A 19964-nucleotide genomic window follows, 5' to 3' on the forward strand; every position below is an offset into this window, starting at 1 on the left:
CCTGTTACTGTTTTCTTCTTTACGTAGAGATCTATGGCTTCGGTCCATGTCTGTCCCCATTCGCTCTTACGGAAAGGAAATGGTTGGTGAACACTACAAATCAGCTTAGTCCCAAATTGAAAACGTTTGTCTTTTTTAGTTTTACCACTCTCCAGCTGTCATCTGGCTGCTTTATTTCCTGCAATATGTTGCTGATGTTAAAAACACTCTCTGCTCAGACAGAGTTCCTCTAGATAAAGATTAAAAAGACAAACCAGTCAGTAATATAATCAAAGGAAAAAACCCTCAAAAGCCCTTAAATAAAATTATTAATTGGTCTAAATAGGGAGATAAAGCATCCAAATACAGGTATCCAAAGAAGAAGATGTTTAATTAGATTGAGGCGGGTTTAACAAGTGTCTGCATGTACGTGTGTGCGTGTGTGTGTGTGTGTGTGTGTGTGTGTGTGTTCTCAGAACAACTTCCCAGCCAGCGACAAGGCTCGTCTCAGCGACCTCAAGTCAACAGTGGATCTTCTCACCAGTATCACCTTCTTCAGGATGAAGGTAGAAACGAAACAAACCTGGTTTTGTTAACATCTTAATCATATAATGTTGCAAACTTTAGTTTTTGTTTGTTGTAAAACAGAACAAAGTCCTCACATGTATATATTAACCCTTTGCACCCAGTGGACTCTATTTGCATCAATACACACATCTTTTAACTCTGTCAAATCTAAAAACGCAGAGATGATACACATCTTGTTACATTTAGTGGGACTTACACCCTTCTGGGCTATAGATATCTCCCATGTGCCAATGTTAATCCATTAATCTTGCACATTCACATAATACCATGAATTTCTCTACAAGTAAATGTGACTCGTTATTTTACTTTCCTGGTCTCGTTCAGGTCTTGGAGCTGCAGAGTCCTCCGAGAGCAGCCAACGTGGTGCGGGACTGCGTCAAGGCTTGTCTCAACTCCACCTACGAGTACATCTTCAACAACTGTCTGGAGCTTTTCAACCGGCAGTTCCAGCCCGCCGTCCAACCAGTCAGTCGCTAAGCATCAATATGTCATGAATATGAATAAGTGTCAGGGGCTGCTGGTTTTTCCCCGTTCTGTAATCCCATTTTAAATTTTTCTTTAAACAATATCCTCAATATTACTGAACATAGAAACACTGGACTCTCCCAGATAATGAAATGTACCTTATAGGCTCATCAGTTTTAATTATTTGAACTTAGTTTCTGACAAATTATGTTTCGTCTGTCATTTTGGCATGGCGGACGGCTCAAAATACTACAATACCCATGAGTGTTGGCCGCAGTTGCTATGGAGATGGAGCCAGTCAGAGGCGAGAATCAGAGTGGTAGCGAATTAAAAACACTTTGTTGTTGTGGTTGAGCACAAAACACAGCACCATAGTTTTAGTTTTTTTAGAATTGATTTAAGCTGCAGCGATGTAACGGGACAGAGTGCACAGTAAACTCGGCAGCTACACATTTCTCTGTTTTTGTGTCTTCAGTTTATGCTAACCCATTGTTGCTAACTTTGGAGCTAACCCCCTTCACTTTTCCAGCATTTGGGGAAACAACAGACGTGACTTTTTAGCATTTATTAACTGACACACTGTAGTCTGTACTGTACATTTACTGCCAGACTGACAACTTACTACTAACCTTTTCCTCTGCTCCGCTCGCATCCACCATCACTTCTCTGCCCCTTGCTCTTTCCCACTCGCTACGCAAACATACTCCTTAACGGCGCCACACTACCAGTGGTTATAAAGCTATTGATGTAGCACTTTTCTCCTTATGAAAATAACACGGAGATTATTCAACCAATGAGAATTTAGTCGGACGAGAGCATATCGACCAACTAATCGACCAGTCGACCAGCAGACTACAGCCCTAGTTTTCTGTTTTCTCAACGTCGTAATCTTTAGCTTCCGTCTGCCGTTAGCGGCGCACGTCAGATAATTTTAAACTGTGATTGGGTGGTTCTTACTGAAATGCACCTTGATGGTCGTAGTTACACGTAGCTCAAAATTTTTATGTACACAGGCTTTCGACTTTTTTTATCAGAGAATCTAACGCAGTTGTTCGTCTTCTCTACTGATGGTTTAAGAGCTCCAACTGTGAGTCACATAACGTTGTCTAGGGGATTTATAGACACTCACTTACTTGCTACTCACATGAGTATCACAAATAATGGGAGATTCAGAAACCTAAATTAGTGTTATGGGTCCATTAAAGACACTAAACACTTTTAGTTCCTTTTATGAGTGGCTTTTAAATGTCTGTTGTTGTTTGTCAAAGCCCTTTAGAGTGAATAAATGAATTTAAAAAAAAATAATTCTCACTCTATGCTCCTCTCCCTGCAGTTGTTCATATTAATCTCAATACATACAGCACATGCTGGCGAAGCCTTAATTGATGCACTAATGAACTCAGTCTCCATGAGCAGAAGAATTATTTCCAGAACATTGAGTGTTTCTAACTCTGCCCAGAAAGATTCATGTCTGAATGTGTCTAAACTCATTAAAACCATCCGTGTTTGGTATAAATTAACAATACTTTGCATGGTAATTGAGAAAAGTCTGCTTTTCTGCTTTATGGAGTGTGCAGAACCTTATCACATAAACATGGAGGGAGACTTTTGAAAGTGAAACTCCTCAGTAAACTGGATGAATAACAGTAATTATTGCTATAAATTATTCACTGTTGAAATCACAACTAAAGCTGAGCTGAGCACTAGAACTTCTTTTGTATTATTTCTTGCAAGACATATGATTTTGCATTTAACTATTCATATTATACTGCAGGTGTACAAAACTCTAAATCATCTTGTCAAATCACCAACTTCTTTCTCTTCTCGTCTTTGTTCCTCGCAGCCCGAGCCAGAGAAGAAAAAGAAGAAGAAAGAAAAAGCAGAGGGAGAGGAAGGGGATGATGAAGAAGAGTCTGAGGAAGAAGAAGAGGAAGAGGAGGAGAAGAAAGAGGAGAGCCAGCCGCCGGAGGAGCAGGGTCCTAGCATTCAGAATCTAGACTTTTGGCCCAAACTCATCACGCTCATCGTCTCTATCATCGAGGAAGACAAGAACTCCTACACGTCCATCATCAACCAGTCAGTGCTGACTTCTGTTCTGTGTCATTTACCTCTTATTGGGTATATTGTATAGTTAAGGGTGAAAAAAAATGTGTTAAGCTACATGCATCCGTGACACTTTTCCTCAAATATCTATGTACACTTACTCACACCATGTTTTCTTTACTCTGAATCACAACAGCAGTGTCCCGTCGCCACTTAGAAGCAGCACATGTTGAAATCTTTTGATAGACTTTGACCTACTTTAGTGTAAATACAGTAGGTAATCAGAGACAGAGATACAAATCTGGGCCGTGCAGTTTATTTTAGGCTGATTTTACATGCACATCCATATATTTTTGCAGGTGCTGGGTAACAAAAAATACACAAAAGGACAAAAGCGTACCTGTACAGTGCTAAATTGTTCCCAAATCTTTAATTCAACATGGACATGACAACATTTCAACCATTATGGGTCTTCTTCAGGTTGCATCGTGGTTTAAATGTTGTCATGTCTACAATTTTGGATGTATTTTTGGTTGTTTTTAAACTTTTAAAAGATGTTATTTAATGTTTTTTTTTAAGTGGGGATTTTTTGGATTTTGTGACAGAAAATACAGTAAATTGCTGGTAGTTATTTAAACATGTTGCTTTAGCTACAAGTGATTTCAGTCCTTTAATGACACTACTGCTGTAAACACTGAGATTCTGATTTTAAGTAGTGTTAATTATCTGTGTGTGTTTGTGTTTGTGTCTTTTGTGCTTGAATGCATGCATATTAAGAAGAATACGCCATGTAGAGCTGCAACAATTAGTCTCTTAGCAGCTCTATATTGTTGCAGATTAGTTGATCAACAAGAAATTAGTCTGCAACATTTTCTGGTTCTGGTTAAAATGTGAGGATTTTGTGGTTTTCTTTGTCTTATATGATAGTAAACTGAATGTCTTTGGGTTTTGGACTTTTGGTTGCACAAAATCAGACAGTTGAAGACATCAACTTTGGCTTTAGGGAAATTATAAAGAGCGTTATTCCACTATTTTCTGACATTTTACACACAAAACAATGACATACACACACACTAGCACAGTCCCTCACTGTGTGTCTCTGTGTGATCCTCCCTCAGGTTTCCACAGGAACTCAATGTTGGTAAAGTCAGCGCTGAGGTCATGTGGATGCTGTTCGCTCAGGACATGAAATATGCCCTGGAGGGTAAGACTGTGTACAGTATTTTGGTTTGTGTGGGTGTGAGAGAGAGAGAGACAACTCCGCTAGTTCATCCCCTCTACTGTACATTCACACTTTCTTTTCCTCAATCCATCAACTCTCCTTTTCTTTGCCATCATCTCTCTTCCAGTTTTGGATAAAATTGACCACTACCGCTGGAACAACGGTGAGGTTATAGACTAGCTAATAGCAAGATACAGTCAGAAGAGCCAGTACTGGGGACATCTTTTCTATACTGGATCAGAAATAAGAGAGTCAAAGTTCAAGAGTCAAAGCTCTAACTTTTATAGACCCAACCTGGAAAAACAGACATATTTATTGAGCCCAGAAACTACATTTTGATCAAAATTATTCTGATTTAAGTGTAAATTTAAATGAAAGGTGTCTGTGTCTCTTATCAGCAAATACCCATAAGGTTGTCAAGGTTTTTCTCTCGGCAACACCTTACATTACCTTCATACCTCTGAGCTTCCCTGTACAACCACAGCCACGTAACTGTCTGTTGGCATCTGAAAAAATGGGATTTAATGTCTTGTTCAAAGGCACTTTGGCAGCAGGTATCAATAGAGAGCAGACCTGTGTGTTCTCAATCTGTATTCAAATTTAAAGCCAGTTAGTTAATTTAACACTGTTAAACATAGTCATTATGATTCCTGCTCGAAACTTTCTGTGACAAACTGTTTTTTTTCTCTTCTTTATAACTTGGTTTGTAATGAGTCCCCCACATTATAACTATATGCACTCATTATACTCTGGTACTTTCAAAAAGCACAAGCTGAAGACCTCAGAAGACTTTGATATCTTGAGAATCTCTCTTATTTGAAATCTGCTTAGCGCCTCAATGTTCTGGCTTTTGACTGTGTCTCATGTTAAAACTGTAGAAAACTGTGGAAACTAGTGTCCTGAAACACTGTCTAGCACACTGAGGTCCGTGTATAATTCAGCTGTAGAAATAGATTTTAGATTCAGTTGTAGTGAAAATGTCAAGTCTCTCCCTAGAGCGCAACACTTAAACCCGTAGAGATGCTGAGTTTTTTTTTAGCTGAGTCACCACTTTGTCTAAAAACTCCAGATACTCAGTGTTTTTCCAAGATGCTTTGACTGACAAGTCTTTTACTGTAGGGGACCCATTTCAAGACTTTTTTTCTACATTTCATATTTTATTTGTGTTCCTACATCACTTTTTTCCAGCTCTGTCTCCATTCTCATCTCATTCATTGCTTTCTCTGTTTTGTCCGAACTCTCATTGTTTGTGTTGTAGCTCCCACCACCTTCCGCATTCGCAGAATAGACTTCTATGCTGGTAAGACGTGTGTGTATAAGTGTGTATGAGTTTGTGTGTTTATCTTTATTTATTTATTGGATGTTGGGATTTGATTTTAAAAAAAAAAAGCATCTTGTGCATCATCTCGTTTGTACTGTTTAAGATATATTGAACAGATAGTTGAACTTTAAAACCTTTACTGACTTTCCTTTTCTGCCATTTTTCCATGAAACAGGTTTATTCCAGTATCATATTTATATATTTTGTTGCAACTAATACCTCAATGCTGTATTGTTTAATCCTTTCACTCCTTATTACTGTTTGTAATGTTGGAGTCATCTCATAATTGGAGCCCAAAATGAAATCAGAGGGGACTTGATATTGGTCTCCTCGCTCGCACGTCTTCATTTATTTGTTCCTTTCTCTCGGGTTCATGTGACACAGACAACACTGATTGGATTTTGATGAAACTCGGACTGAAGAATCTCTCACTCCTTTTTGTTAAAGCATTTGCAAAATTACAACTGGCCCAAGCAGGTCACTGAGTATGCTTCGAAATATTATTATCCCGCGCAGTTAATTTAAAGGGACAGACGACAGATTGATGTTTGTTTATCTGTTTATTTCTCCCTTCGTCTGTTAACCTTGACGTCTTAGGTAACCCCCAACTAGAAAGTAATTAAAACCTGAAGAAGAATGATGCATCTCAACCATGTGTTCGGATGTTATGCTCAATATCTGAGAAACCTCTGATCAGAGTTTGAAAGAAATACTGAAAATTATTAATCTAACTGACCATTGCAAAAGGGAGGCATTCTGTTTGTTTGTTTGTTTGTTTGTTTGTATGATTTGTAGGCTGATACATGTTCATAGTTATCTCAGTTATTCAAATACCAGCCCAGTGCTTTACATGAAAAATGTAAAACATGCTGTAGGAACATGCTCATAAAATTAAACGACATCAGCAGGATTAAAGATCTGCACTACAGGACTGTAAACCTGTAAAACTGCTGCAACATACCTCAATAGATAAACGTTGTATGTAATTATGTGTTTTGTGTGTGTCGGATGTTTCACAGAACACGAGAAGCATAGACTCTGTAAGACTGCAGATTACATGAACCTGCACTTCAAGGTCAAGTGGCTTTACAACGAGTATGTTAAGGACCTGCCTGCCTTCGCAGACACTGTGCCCGAGTATCCAGCGTAAGACACACACACACGAACGCACACACACACACTTTCACTCATTATCTCGTTCTTTCCTTGTCTCCTCCAGACAAAAGGGAGCTCATCTTGATTCATCATTTCTATTCTTCCCCTGAGTATTGTTGCATACACACTCTTAAGCATTCCTCACTGGTGTAGACACAAGAAATATGGATGACAGAGTAATGATAATAACATTAATAATACAGTTTTAATTATACAACATCTTCAAAAGTACGTTACAAGGTGTGTTATATGACCAATACTTAAAACTCAACAATGAGCTAATCAAAACAGGCTACAAAAAAAGTCACATGGTAAGTTTCCTCATGTTTTGTGTATTGACTTTATGTTTTGCTCGCCCGGCTGACGGAAAGCACAGCCGATCCTTTAGGGGAACGTTACATGAGGATTTCTTCCTCTCCTGTGTCTTGTTATTCTTCCAGGTGGTTCCTCCAGTTCGTTCTTGCCTGGCTGGTCGAGAACGAGGAGGTGTCGATGGAGTTCATGCATGGAGCGCTGGAGAGAGACAAGAGAGAAGGGGTGAGTCAGAGAGACGTGACATGAAAAGAAAGTCTTCATCTCAACATGCATCTGTCTCTCATTACTAAAGGCTCGGTTGTTTTTGTGGTTTACTGTTTTGTTTTTTTTAAATCCTGGGTTTTGTCAATCTTTATTTTGACTATTTAAAAGAAAGGATACATTAATAAGACAAGACTCAAAGTGAAAATCTAAAGCAGACTGTTTCACAATTTATCAGACGTCTGAACAGTGAAGTGGACCGTTACGCTTTTCCCTCCTGCAGCTCTGACACTGACCTTGTTTTTTTGCAGTGAGCAGCGTCTTGCTTGTTACTTGGCAACACATCACAACTGTCAATCACTTGTGTGCCAGCACTCAATATTATCAACATCACCTATAGTCAGGGAATCAAAAACACACAGTAAACTTACCTATAAACTCAATGAACTTATCAAAAACTCAAGTCCTCCACAAATGTTTCTTCAATTAAAATGGGCTTCTTTTCAAAAACTGGGGTATAATTTGGTGAAAATGTGTAAATTGTAGAGAAGACTCGAGAACTCCATCCATATACAAGTACACAGTAGGGTTGAAATTGCATTTTTCTGGGGATAATGGTGCTACATTAAACATTTAAGTAATGAAACACGATGTAAGCTGCTAAGACAGTGCAAAGAGTCAGTGCAAGAATGTAAAATGTAAACATTGCAGATATTTTAGCACCAATGCAAAGGCCTGGGATAATTTGTTGTGTTGTTCATTTGGTGGGAAGCTGGTGAGGGATCACACCCTCATTGTTGCAGCGGTTACTCCTGCTGGTTGGTCGAGGCAGTTGGATATAAACATGTAGACTATAAGGAACCTCTGTGAACATTACACCCTCTTGGTAAAGCCATTTGTATGTGTCCATGTATATTACAGGCTCCATATTGCCTTGGGAGGTAACTGTTCGAGTGTTATGCCCTTAAATCATTTAACAGGATGTCAGTCACTGTACAGCCTACTCATCTTTACCAATTTGGCCAATCATCTCTTTTTAAGGGATGATTACAAGTCTCCCTCACTGCTGTTTGGAAGAAAAGTTTCAATTTCTTATTTCCTCTGAACAGATAACTGGCCTCTCCAGACACCAGAATTTAATCAAGGAAAACAGGAACAATTTGCAGCGTTCTCAATTAGTGAAGATGAGACATTATGTTTGTGATCTAAGCTAATGTGCCGGATGTATTACTACACAAATCTTACATAAATTGGATAAATTCATATTCACCTTATTTCAATTTGCAATCACTCAAGAACTGGGACTTGGGTCACAGTGCTCTCAACAAGGAGGAAATTAGAGCATGGATATGAGAAGTGACTCATATCCTAAAAATACAGACAATATATAGATATGAAAGTCTCACCTCCTAGATATTTGACAGACACTGCTGAAAAATGCAAGAATGTAATACTTGATAACTGATATGACTTGTATATTTCTAAATAAAACAGACAAAGTTTTTCCCTGAACATTTTTGCAGCTTCCAACAGCTGAAAGGACAGAAAAATCAGATTTTTCTGAGTTATTTATACGGTTGAGAAGGAGCCAAAGCAGTTGAGAGAATGTGCATTTCTACAAAACTGACATCCACAACAGAGTAAATGACAGCTTCAGTCTCATGACCTCTTGTTCACAGACTCCTTGAAGGATGCTTCAATTCATTCAAGTGTAGCAGAGTTCTGCTTTTGGTCAGCGAGTCCCAGAATGATGGACAAGTGTTGTCTCACCACCCACTGTTGAGTCCCAAAGCTATACTTAATCTTCAGGGACCTGTTATGTCCTCTGTTGTTCCTCTAAGAGTTTTTTGAGAGTCGAGTTAAGCCTGCAGAAAAGACTCGTGGTCAGGGCTGGTAAGGCACAGAGCACTATTTTGAGGCACTCCACATATATTATTTGTTAGTATTTCCACCTTTATTGGCCATTACAGACCTTCTACTTTATTGTACATTGCCTGAACAGCTGCACTAATTCTCCATCACTAACTCTGGCTGTGCCCCACTGATGTAAGAGCAGAGAATAACATTCAAGCTGAACGTGATGCCACACAGTTGTATTGATTTATTGCTAAGTGTTCGCTCCGTGCGTCATGCTCCGTTTCACGTGTGCTCACATGGCTCGACCTGTCGTTTTCCCATTGTATGCTAAAACAGGTTCAAACATCATTTTACTGACAAGGGTTAAAGTAATAAACTTACTATGAAAACATACCACCAATCAGAGCAACAGTTAACAAATGTAAAGCAGCCCAGCAGGGTTTGAACGATGGGAAACAATCAAACCACTTAGTGTGGGATATGAAATATGGAGGGTCGTGAACCCCTGAAGTAACAACTAGAACTATCTGAAAATCTCAAAGTTTTGGTGGGTCTCAGAAAATAAGTTAATTATCTTCTATTTAACTGAATAGCTAATACAGGCTAATTAATACACTCTAACTCTGCAGTTCTGCTTCTCATCTTCATATTTTTGAAAAGCCTTATTTAGGTCTTTGCCTATGAAAGAAATCTGTCCTTATTTATCTAAGTGAAAAGACATGAAACTAACCAAGCTAAACTTGGAATCTTTTGGAAAATTTCTTCAATGTGAGAAAGCAGACAAAGTCAGTTACTGGTGGGTTTCAGTGTTGAACTTCGTGGGTGCAGCAGGAGTACATGGTGGCATCTTTAAACTTAACATTTCATATTTTAACTGCATATTGGATGAATAATTGGTTGGTGTTGATTGTACACTCCCTAATTGTGAGTACTTTGCACACTAAATCAAACCCAGTTTTAGACTCAAACAAATAAAAAATTAATCTTTAATTATCGGACACCAATAGTTCTGATTTCCTAGAAAGAATACAGGGAGGATGAATGTGTTAAGGATCCCTTTATGCTGTCAGAAAAATATTATTTTACTCCTTCTTCACTCTCTTAAATACCTTGATGTTTTATCTCATGGGAGGTTACGAGGAGTCCATTAGAGACAGCTTTTATTGAAAAACTGTTAAGTGCTCATCAGCCCCCTTTGCCTTTTAAAGAAGCAGTTATGGATCCATATGCTGTAGGGTTGTAAGTTTAAGAGAGACAGATTATACAATAGCGGGACTAGTCCACATGGGAAATATGTGGCATGGTTCTCTTAACTACCACAAACTACCACACCAACCCCTGGGCCCCATTTACATTTGCACCATTTAGCTGATTAAGGAGGAACATATGATTAGTGTAACAGCGCAATAAGCCTTCTATTCCCAGACCAGCAACGTTTCAAGTGAAAGATAATGATGGTGGTGGTCAGAGCGCTCTGAAATCTGTGCTGTAGCTGTGGAGTAATTACACAAGAGCAAGTGGTACAGTGGTTAGCAACAGAAATAAGAAAAGGTATGAGTTATTATTTGATTACAGGAAAGTGTAGATGGAGAGGGGGCGTATGAGTCAGTAAGGAGGCTGATGTGAAGGCAGAGAGACTTTTCTGTTTTCATTTTTTTATAAAACTGCACCAGTGACACTTTGCAATTTGTCTTCTCGTCTCTCCACCTGCAGTTCCAGCAGACGTCTGAGCACGCCCTGTTCTCCAGCTCAGTGGTGGACATCTTCACCCAGCTTAACCAGAGCTTTGAGATTATTAAGAAGCTGGACTGTCCGGATCCCGCTGTGGTGGCCCACTATAACCGCCGCTTCGCCAAGGTGAGATACGTAACACAGAAGAGTTTACATCAGTCTTTGTTCTGTGTACTATTGATCCATCACATGTATCTATCTGGGATCTGTGTGTAGTGTTTGTTTCTTCTCTCACTTGTGGCTACAGTACATACAACAATACAGTACAACATACAAACATCATGTAACTCACATACCTAAACAAATAGAAAAATGCACGCAATCAATTGTGCTCATGAATGCTGCTGCACTAAGAGAACTAAGGAAACTCCTCTAGTATCATCCAGCCATGCAGATAGTTGTTGTTTTATTTGTCCCAGGTTTGAGATCAGTGATGGGCAGACAGTAATATGATGACTTTGACATTGAAATTCTGTGATTACGTTACATTTGCTAATCTTACTGAAGAGTTGATATCGGTTTGGTCTCAGTGGGCAGACTGGTCCAGTATGTACTAGCTTGATTGTGTGGGGATGCAATTAGCCACCACCAAAAGAGGAGAAATTAAACTCCAAGTAACTTCAACATGTATATATTTTTAACTGACTTTACCCACTAATAAGACCACATTCAGGTATCAGCTGGTTTAGTTCAGAGTTGGAGTGAGAACAAAGCAGCTTCACTGAGAAGCCGGGACTTCATGCAGTCACTGATGCTAACGTTAAGCTAGCTGTTGATGGTCAGTAGATACCTCCACACTTTAGGCTGGCTGCTTGTTAAACCACAACATGTCATTTTCTTCTTCTACACGTCTTCTAAACACAGACGTTGTAACATGTGGGTGTGGAGGCTTTGACGTTGTTTAAAAGGCACTTTTGACGAAGCTGATAGCTGAGTAACAAAAAGAAGTAACCAATGATGTAATTTATTGCCTTTGCTGTTAAGTAATCAGTAAAGTAATGTAATTATGTTTTAATACGTGATATGTGATGTGTAAATTATTACATTTTTTAAGTAACTTGCCCAACACTGATGTTTGAGATATCAGCTCTGCAAGATTTCTGCCCTCACCCCAATGCAATAGAGGTGGATTTGTGATGCTCACAGTGGTGGAAAATCACATTTCCAAGGTTCAACAGCAAGATATCTTTCCAGAGACGGTGTTCCCAGTCACCCTGAATAATGCACAGACTGACTGACTAAGTGATGAAACTGCCCAAATTCTGAGGATTTCAGTACTCAGACATTCTGTATTATCAATACTGTAAACTTTCAGATTCTCTAAACAGAACATCTTTTTTAAAGATGGTTGGGTTTTCAAGAGGTTCAGTCATGATTTGTGAGTGTGAGCTCATCCTGAAACGTGCACAAACTCATAAAACTATGTTTCTCTTCATGTCTTCCCGCATATAAAGATAGTTTTCTGTGGATGAACATATCCATAAAGGCATAAATATATGGTTGCTCGGGGATAGAGTGTTTTTCATAACTCATCTTCATCACTGAGGCGAGGTGAGTGTTTTACCTAAAAATCCCTGATCATGATTCATCTCAAGCGGATTACTTACACAACTCTTTTTTGAGTCACAGAATCATCTCTCTATAGCATACAATATATAGAGTACACAGTATCTACTATATACTCTATATATAGGGTATTGTAATCAAACCTTTGATATCATATTTACATTTTTTTTCTTCCAATTTAATTTAAGGCAGTTGCTTTTAGGCAGAGCCACTAAATCTAACAAACCTGTCTGTGCTCTGCAGAGGAATAGTGTGTGTGTGTGTGTGTTTGTGTGTGTGTAAATAAAAAATGGCTAATGTAAGCCATTACTCTGAGCTGTCCATCTCTCTGTCCCCAGCCCTTTACTCCCTTTTCATTTTCTGCCACTCCACTCATGATGTTAATCTCTCTCTCTGCCTTTTCATCTCCTCCCTGCGTCAGCTGTAGTTTGTTTTTCATCTACTCGTCTACCATGTTGTTGCAATCCCTATGGATTTTCCATCTTTCTTTTGTCTCTAGCTGCCTTTATTACCATCTTCTCTCCTTTTCCTTTTCCCTCTTTTTTGCCTTTTTTCTCACCCTCAAAGTTGTTATTCTTTGCCGTTCTTAATCTTTTTCCTCCTCCTCTGCCTCCAGGCCAGCAGAGTTATAATTCATTTTGGAAAACTGTGGGATGACAGTGAAAAAGAGCCAGTTGCAGTGCAAGATAAAGGGAGAGACAGAGAGTTGTACAACAGTGGGACACTGTACAAAGTAATGCAGGCAGCTATCAGCCCATATGTTTAATGCATGAGTGTAAGGCGGCCATCTGGCTGACTCAGCGGAAAGTAGGGAAATCTCTCAGAGAGCCCGGGATGCTGTGAGGTAACAGTTACAGGAACACTTCTTGTCATTTCCTGACTCCTGTTTACCATCACAACCAATAAATTAAACTTATACTATGCAGTTGATTGGTGTTTTTAAACACAGCATTCAAAGTTGACCCCTCCTCCCTGGCGAGAGAGAGCAGCAGTGGTCGAGTGAATGAGGAGAGGGAGCAGCGCCGGCGAGAGCAAAGCTGTGAATCAGATAAATAAAACATTATTTTCTGATTATTTCACAGTGGTTACGTTCTAAAGCACAAATAAATACGCCTGCACCTCAGGTGGTCAGCAGGTTTAATTTGCAACTCGTGATATATTTCCAGAAGTCAGGAGGTCTTAAAAGTGTTTGGCATCTACTATGCACATATTTATGGCATGCATGTGTATCCTTATCTGCATGATGGTAGAAGATGAGATAATCTCTCAACAACAATTAGTCTGCAGCACCTCTAATGGTCTAAAACTCCACAGGGTACCTTTAAAAATCTTGAAACAGGAAAAAACAAGCTAAAAACGAGCTAATTCTTGTCCATATGATCTCAAATCTCAGTTTCCTCTAGAGTATTTGTAGAAATCTGTGTAAAAAGCAAACAAACAAAATAATAGCTGTCTGGGAGATACTAGAACTGGATTCCCAGGACCAAAGTCTTCTCAGTCTTGATGTGTTGTTTTGTGTTTCTCTGCATCTCGAACTAGTTGAGTTATGAACTAGTGTCACACAATCGTTCTCTTTCTGATATGTTGTTATAGAAGACTTTAGTCTATTTATTTTTAACTTAAAGTATATTGCTGGCAATTTTCTATATTTTTCTTACTGTCAACAAATCTCATGTAGAGCAGAGCCAAACCAACAATGAATTGATCTACTTACAAGTGTGTGTACCCAGAGTCCTATATATCTTATTCCTCTGTGTCGTACACGTCTCTTGTTGTTCAAAAAACTATTAAAAATACATCAATGACAATAAACCTACAAGTAACAAAGTTTAATGATTTTGCTGATTCCAACAGTTGCTAGAAACACTGGTCTGCCTGATTCATACTGCACAGCACAGCTCAGTCACATGATGTGTGACTTGTTGTGTACAGTTTGTATGAAAGTTTTTACTTCTAAACTGGCAGCTCAGTGTCAAATTTGGTACATAGAGTGACTAGTAAATGCAATGCAGTTTGTCTTTTTTATCTTTTCAATGAAACAAATGGTTTGCAGGAAGCGATGACTTTTATTCTCCTGACAAGAAGAACAGTGCTGTTGTTTGGAGTAGATAAAATCAGAATTGGCTTGTTTTGTGTGTGAGAGCTGATAGTCATCATGGCTGAACGGGCCAAGAAGACAGTGCCCACAGAGACTGTTCATCAAGAGAGATCCAAGGAAAAAGATGTCCCTTAAGTGCCGCCTACAGTCTTTGATTGGCAGGAGGTTTGTTGCAAAAACATCAATTAGCACCAAGGAATTGTTATCAAGGAACACATAACGCTTGGTGCTTTCTGTAAACTGGCAGGATCACAGTAGAGCCTCTCTGCTACTCGCAAAAAAAAAATCTATTTCAGTCCTTGTAACTTTGTCTAAACATACTGGACTTGCATGCAGTCTTTTGCCTACTGTAAGTAAATGTGATTTGTGCTTCTAGTTTTTCTAAGCAGATAAAATCCTGGTCATCAGAAATCAATGTCCATCTCCTTAATTTGCATTTTAGGGCAATTAGCTTTAGATTTGTGTTGAGAACTAAACCTAAGTCACAAAAATGAGGACTTAAGACTTGGACAGACTCGACTGCTGTGAGAATATTAGTCTTACGGTTTGTTTTGACCTCATAAAACAACAGATCAGTAAAAATAAATATGACAGCCTCAAGCATGACCACACAGCTTGCATATTTATTAATTAAATCTTTGCATTGAAAGGTCTCAGCTATGTGAAGATGGGAAAAAATTGGGATTCTCTTATGAAGACTTCGGACTTAACTTGTCCTAAAGAGCTTGAGTCTTGACTTAAAGGGGACATATTATACTTTCTGTTATTTTCTGTCAGTTATATACTGTTATGATGTTTGATGTCTACGTTAGACATGGTCAAAGTTCCAAAACATGAGGTGAACGTATGTAATAATGCTCCTTATAAGACAAATACTCAGGCTTCAGCCTGGTTTAAATGATCCATGTGCAATGGTTTCTTTAACTTTCCTGTCGAGATGATGTCAAATCATCGCGCATGTCCATAAACAGCCGTCTATTCCGTAATCTTTGTTGCTGAGGTTGTTCACTTGCATATTTCAGATTGGATTTGGGCTCGAACACATACAGATGTATTTAAGAAGTTTCCATTTTGGGTAAAGAACAGGAAAAAGAAATGAAATCATACTACTACTGTTTGTTTACATAGCCTCCAGAGCTGCCAGAGGCTTGCCAGTCAGAACACAGTGGGCTCATCGGGAGGGGGTCCTTAAAGATAGAGGAGCTACTGTAAAATCTGTTTCAGATGAAGGTTGAACTGAGGGGCTGCATAAAGAGCCAGTATAAGATAAATAAGGAGGTTTTTGAATTGTAAATCATACAAAAATATTCTAGTAGAATAAAATCATGGACCTGTAAATTCTACATAATATGTCTCCTTTAAGACTTGCTTGGATTTGACTGGTCTTGAATGATTTGAGACTTCACTTGGACTTTCCACAAAGCAGCTCTGATTGCATCCTCACTCCTAAGAAACTAAGAGCCTGGAGCTTTCCTGTAAAAAAAGACAAAGATGCACATTTTCAAAAGTCTCGCCTGTGTTCAAACAGAGCCTGTTCTCACCTGACTGAACAGAAGAAACTAAAGGGAGTAAATACTGTACAAATATTCAGCTTCCTCATGTCTCCAGAGGTTCCCAGAGCAAACTCATCTAAGTGTGTGTTATCTTGTTTCCACAGACGATCACCAAAGTGCTGCTGCAGTACTGTGCCCTGCTGGCCAAGAGCTTTCCCTCCTACTGTGAAAAGGAGAAGATAGTGAGTACTGCTGTGTCGCCACTTTGATACCGAAATGTCTCACTCTGAGCTCATCTCTAATTTGGAGGGAGACCAAACACTTTGAAAGCTAGTGCACTCTCTGAAGAGTGGATTAATATTTTAGATGATGCTTCCCACTCGATAACTTCACTCTGTATTGTTTTGGCTTTGTTTGGGTTTTTTTTCATCCTGCTGTCATCGCCTTTTGTCTTTTGTTTTGCTTCATGTCTTTCATTCATACACTCTTTTATTTCTCCTTATTTGACCTCCTTGACTTTTCCTTCTTTACTTGACTCTTGATTTTCTCTCTATCTCGCTCTTCTCTTGTCGTCTTGCACGTGCTGTTTCCCGCCTCTCTCTTCCTCCAGCCCTGTGTGCTGATGAACAACATCCAGCAGATGAGGGTCCTGCTAGAGAAGATGTTCGAGTCGATGGGAGCAAAACAGGTGAGCTCAAACAGATGTCTACACACACGCACATCTAACACTTGTCCTGCACCATTGATTTTTAATCCCCTGCAACAGAGGCCTGAGAGTCAGAAGATTTTAATCTCATCTGATTTCACTGACAAGTTCCCGCCTCTGTGGTTTAATGAAAAGGTGTTGTTTTTTGGGTCTTCATAGATTGAAAACTGAGCTTTCACCAACATAACATGTCTTCACAACCAAAGTTTGTGATGTGAAAGACATGCCCTGATATAGCTCACAGCAAGGTGTGACTCATATGACTCAGACAAGCTGGAGTCATTGGAGAGGTTTTCTAGACCCCAGGGGGTTTGAAAATGGCAAACTGTTCAAGCAGTTGCATCATAATGGTGCTTGTTTTAGTGTTTATTTTGTAATATGTCTTAATATAAGATAACTATCGCCTGTCTCCATGTTGTTAAATGGTTAATGGACTGTGAGAGCTCCAGGGACAATGATGGTAATAAGTTCAGGACCTTATCGTTCTATCCCTGACAAAGTCTTAAAGGAGGATAAGGAGGATTTAGTGGCATCTAGCAGTGAGGTTGCAGATTGCAACCAACCTTCCCCTCACCCTCGTATTCCAAGCACGTAGGAGAACCTACAGTGGCCGCAAAACTCGCGAAAAACATGAAAGGCCCTCTCTAGAGCTGGTGTTTGGTTTGTCCATACTGGGCTGCTGGCTCCGTGGAAGAGGATCCGCTGCTTCTGTAGATATAAAGGTCTCATTCTAAGGTAACGAAAACAACGATTCTTATTTTCATGGGATTATACACTGATTAAAACATACTTATTGATATTATATTCCATTTCTGATGAGTCCATTCCGCTGTATGCCACTAAATTCTACACACTGCACCTTTAAATGCTGTATTTTATAATATGTTAGGGTGTTGTCAATAAACCTAAAGCCTATAAGTAACAGTTAGTTTAATAATTTTGCCGATTCCAATGTTAAACACTGGTCTGACTGATTTATTCTGCACCACACACCTCAGTCACATGATGTGTGACTTCTTGTTATGTACAGTTTGTATGAAGGTTGAGGTTTTGCTTTCTAAACTGACAGCTCACTGTCAAATTTGGTACACAGAGTGAACAGATAATGAGTGAATGATTTTGGATGCTGCAGTGCGTCTTTTATGTCTTTTCAAGGAAACAAAGAGTTCACAGGGAGTTTTATTCTCCTGGCAACAAGAACAGTGCTTTGTTTAGAATAGATAGAAACAGAATTGGTGTGACTCATAGGAGTCAGACAAACTTGAGTCAACTGGAGAGATGTTCCAGACCGAACGGAGTTTGAAAATGGCAAACTGTACTCTGTTCAAACAGTTGCAATTGCATCGAAACGGTTTGTACTGCTGTCATGTGTGACAAGTTGTTGCCTCTCTGACCTAAGTCTTGTTAAGGCGCCATATACTCCATCAGACTACTTATCAGACAATTGAACAGCTTCGGGTAGGACCTCACTCCATCCCTATTCTGACGTTGGATTTGGGAGGGGGCTATGTTCGACAATTTCTATAACTTTCCAAACATCCAAAATTTCACACCCACTTCACACAGTGATTGGCCAGGCATGCAGAGGTGAGGAAGTAAGCAGAGTTTGATCTCTCTCGAGCTCTCTGTTTTAATTTGTCACACAACAATTTCTGTCAATTTATGTGACCACGTAACACTATGAATGCCTTCTTGACGAGACTGTCTGAAAATGTGCGTCACCATCATAGACTGTATAAAAATATGGATGTAGTTACCGTGAAGTCACCCGTTGGTTTCTGAAGAGCGGTTTTGAAGCTCAAAGTGAGCCGCTCCGGCCATCACCATCTTGGCAGTGCGTGACGCTGCCTAACTCCCAGCCAATCAAAAAAATGGGCAAAGAGGCGGGGCCGAATGGCTGAAACAAGCCACCTAGTGGCTGGTGGACCTGTCACTCAAAGCAGCCATGTCCTTCATTATGCATAACTTTACGGCTTAATAAAATTTAAATGGGTGAGTTATAAAAAAATTCACCCCCCGTACAGTTGTCATGAAAGGGGAAATTAACTATAGAGACCTAAACCATTTTTTGTACCAGGCTGTAAAAATGTTTATTTCTGCTGTAAAGTTGGGAATGACTCGCTTTTGGAGCCACCCTCAAGTGGCCATTCAAGGAACTGCAGTTTTGGCACTTCTGCATTGGCTTCATTTTCCAGGGGTTGCCACTTGGTCACCATCCCCATATTTACAGTGATTATCACGTCTCACCTCTCTCCATAGCTGGCTTTTCTCTCCACCTTTCAGTGTGAGGCTATAAACTCTTTTGATTTCCAACGTGATCAGACACAATGTACAAACTACTGTATATTTTCTAGCATAACCAAGCCTTCACACTCATGGTAGCCTGTAGAAATTCTGTCACAAATGTTTGTTAGAAAAGGGCAGTGAGATAGCTTGACTTCAGAGAGGAGAAAACTCATTAGGGACACATTCAGTTCCGCTGAAAACATTTCATCCTGTAACAAAGCTTTGGTAGTAGTCAACGCTGAAGACAATGGGTTTAATTATATATGTTTAACAGGGCAAATTGTATTCCATGGTGTACTGATGTCTCTTTGGGACACTAGTGTTTTCCTACGTCATTGTTTTCACAGTAGATGTTTGGGTATATCGCTCCCAACACATTCACCAAATGGAAGCAAACAGATTTGAAACACTGTGTGAAGTCAGACTTAAAACATGTCAGAAAATCTGAAAATGTTGCAAACTGGTAAAAAAAAATGTTTTCCAACTTATCACATGCCAGAGGTGACTTTCTTAGAAGTAGCTGTTTTCAAAAGAATTCAATAACTGCTTCTGGATTTCAAAGGCTCTTGTAGTCCTGTTTATAATTTGATTTTTTTTATTTATGATGTATGTAAATTCAGACCTTGCACACTATACAGTAGGTATTTCTTGAAATGAAGCTGGAAAAAGCTGTAACCAAATCATCAATGATCACCAGCAAACAGAAAACAAAAGATGATTCCTGCACACAAAACTTCCCAGTGTGTCCTTTCTCTCTGTTGGTCTTGATATGTCCTGTAACATAGATGTAGCATATTTAGGCCACCTCAATGTCCTCCAGGTGTGACCTAATTACTGTAATGGATCCATTTCACATTCATGCTCATATGTCGCTGCCAGGAGAAGCAGCAGAGGTGAATTTTATATGCCTGCAGGAATTGATTTTGCTATATCCGCTG

General features: G+C 39.3%; 1 protein-coding gene across 1 annotated transcript in view; it reads left to right on the forward strand.

The window, feature by feature from the left end:
- LOC121903738 (protein unc-13 homolog B-like) overlaps positions 1-19964 on the forward strand; it is a 202444-nt gene that overhangs the window by 155721 nt on the left and 26759 nt on the right. Inside the window, exons 23-31 of the mRNA XM_042421073.1 lie at positions 456-545; positions 892-1023; positions 2987-3108; positions 4194-4279; positions 6638-6764; positions 7214-7310; positions 10860-11003; positions 16199-16276; positions 16645-16722. Coding sequence (XP_042277007.1) covers positions 456-545; positions 892-1023; positions 2987-3108; positions 4194-4279; positions 6638-6764; positions 7214-7310; positions 10860-11003; positions 16199-16276; positions 16645-16722 — 954 coding nt within the window. The remainder of the gene's footprint in view (positions 1-455; positions 546-891; positions 1024-2986; positions 3109-4193; positions 4280-6637; positions 6765-7213; positions 7311-10859; positions 11004-16198; positions 16277-16644; positions 16723-19964) is intronic.

This window comes from Thunnus maccoyii, chromosome 9 (assembly GCF_910596095.1).
Source record: "Thunnus maccoyii chromosome 9, fThuMac1.1, whole genome shotgun sequence".
In the NCBI taxonomy this organism is placed as follows: domain Eukaryota; kingdom Metazoa; phylum Chordata; class Actinopteri; order Scombriformes; family Scombridae; genus Thunnus; species Thunnus maccoyii.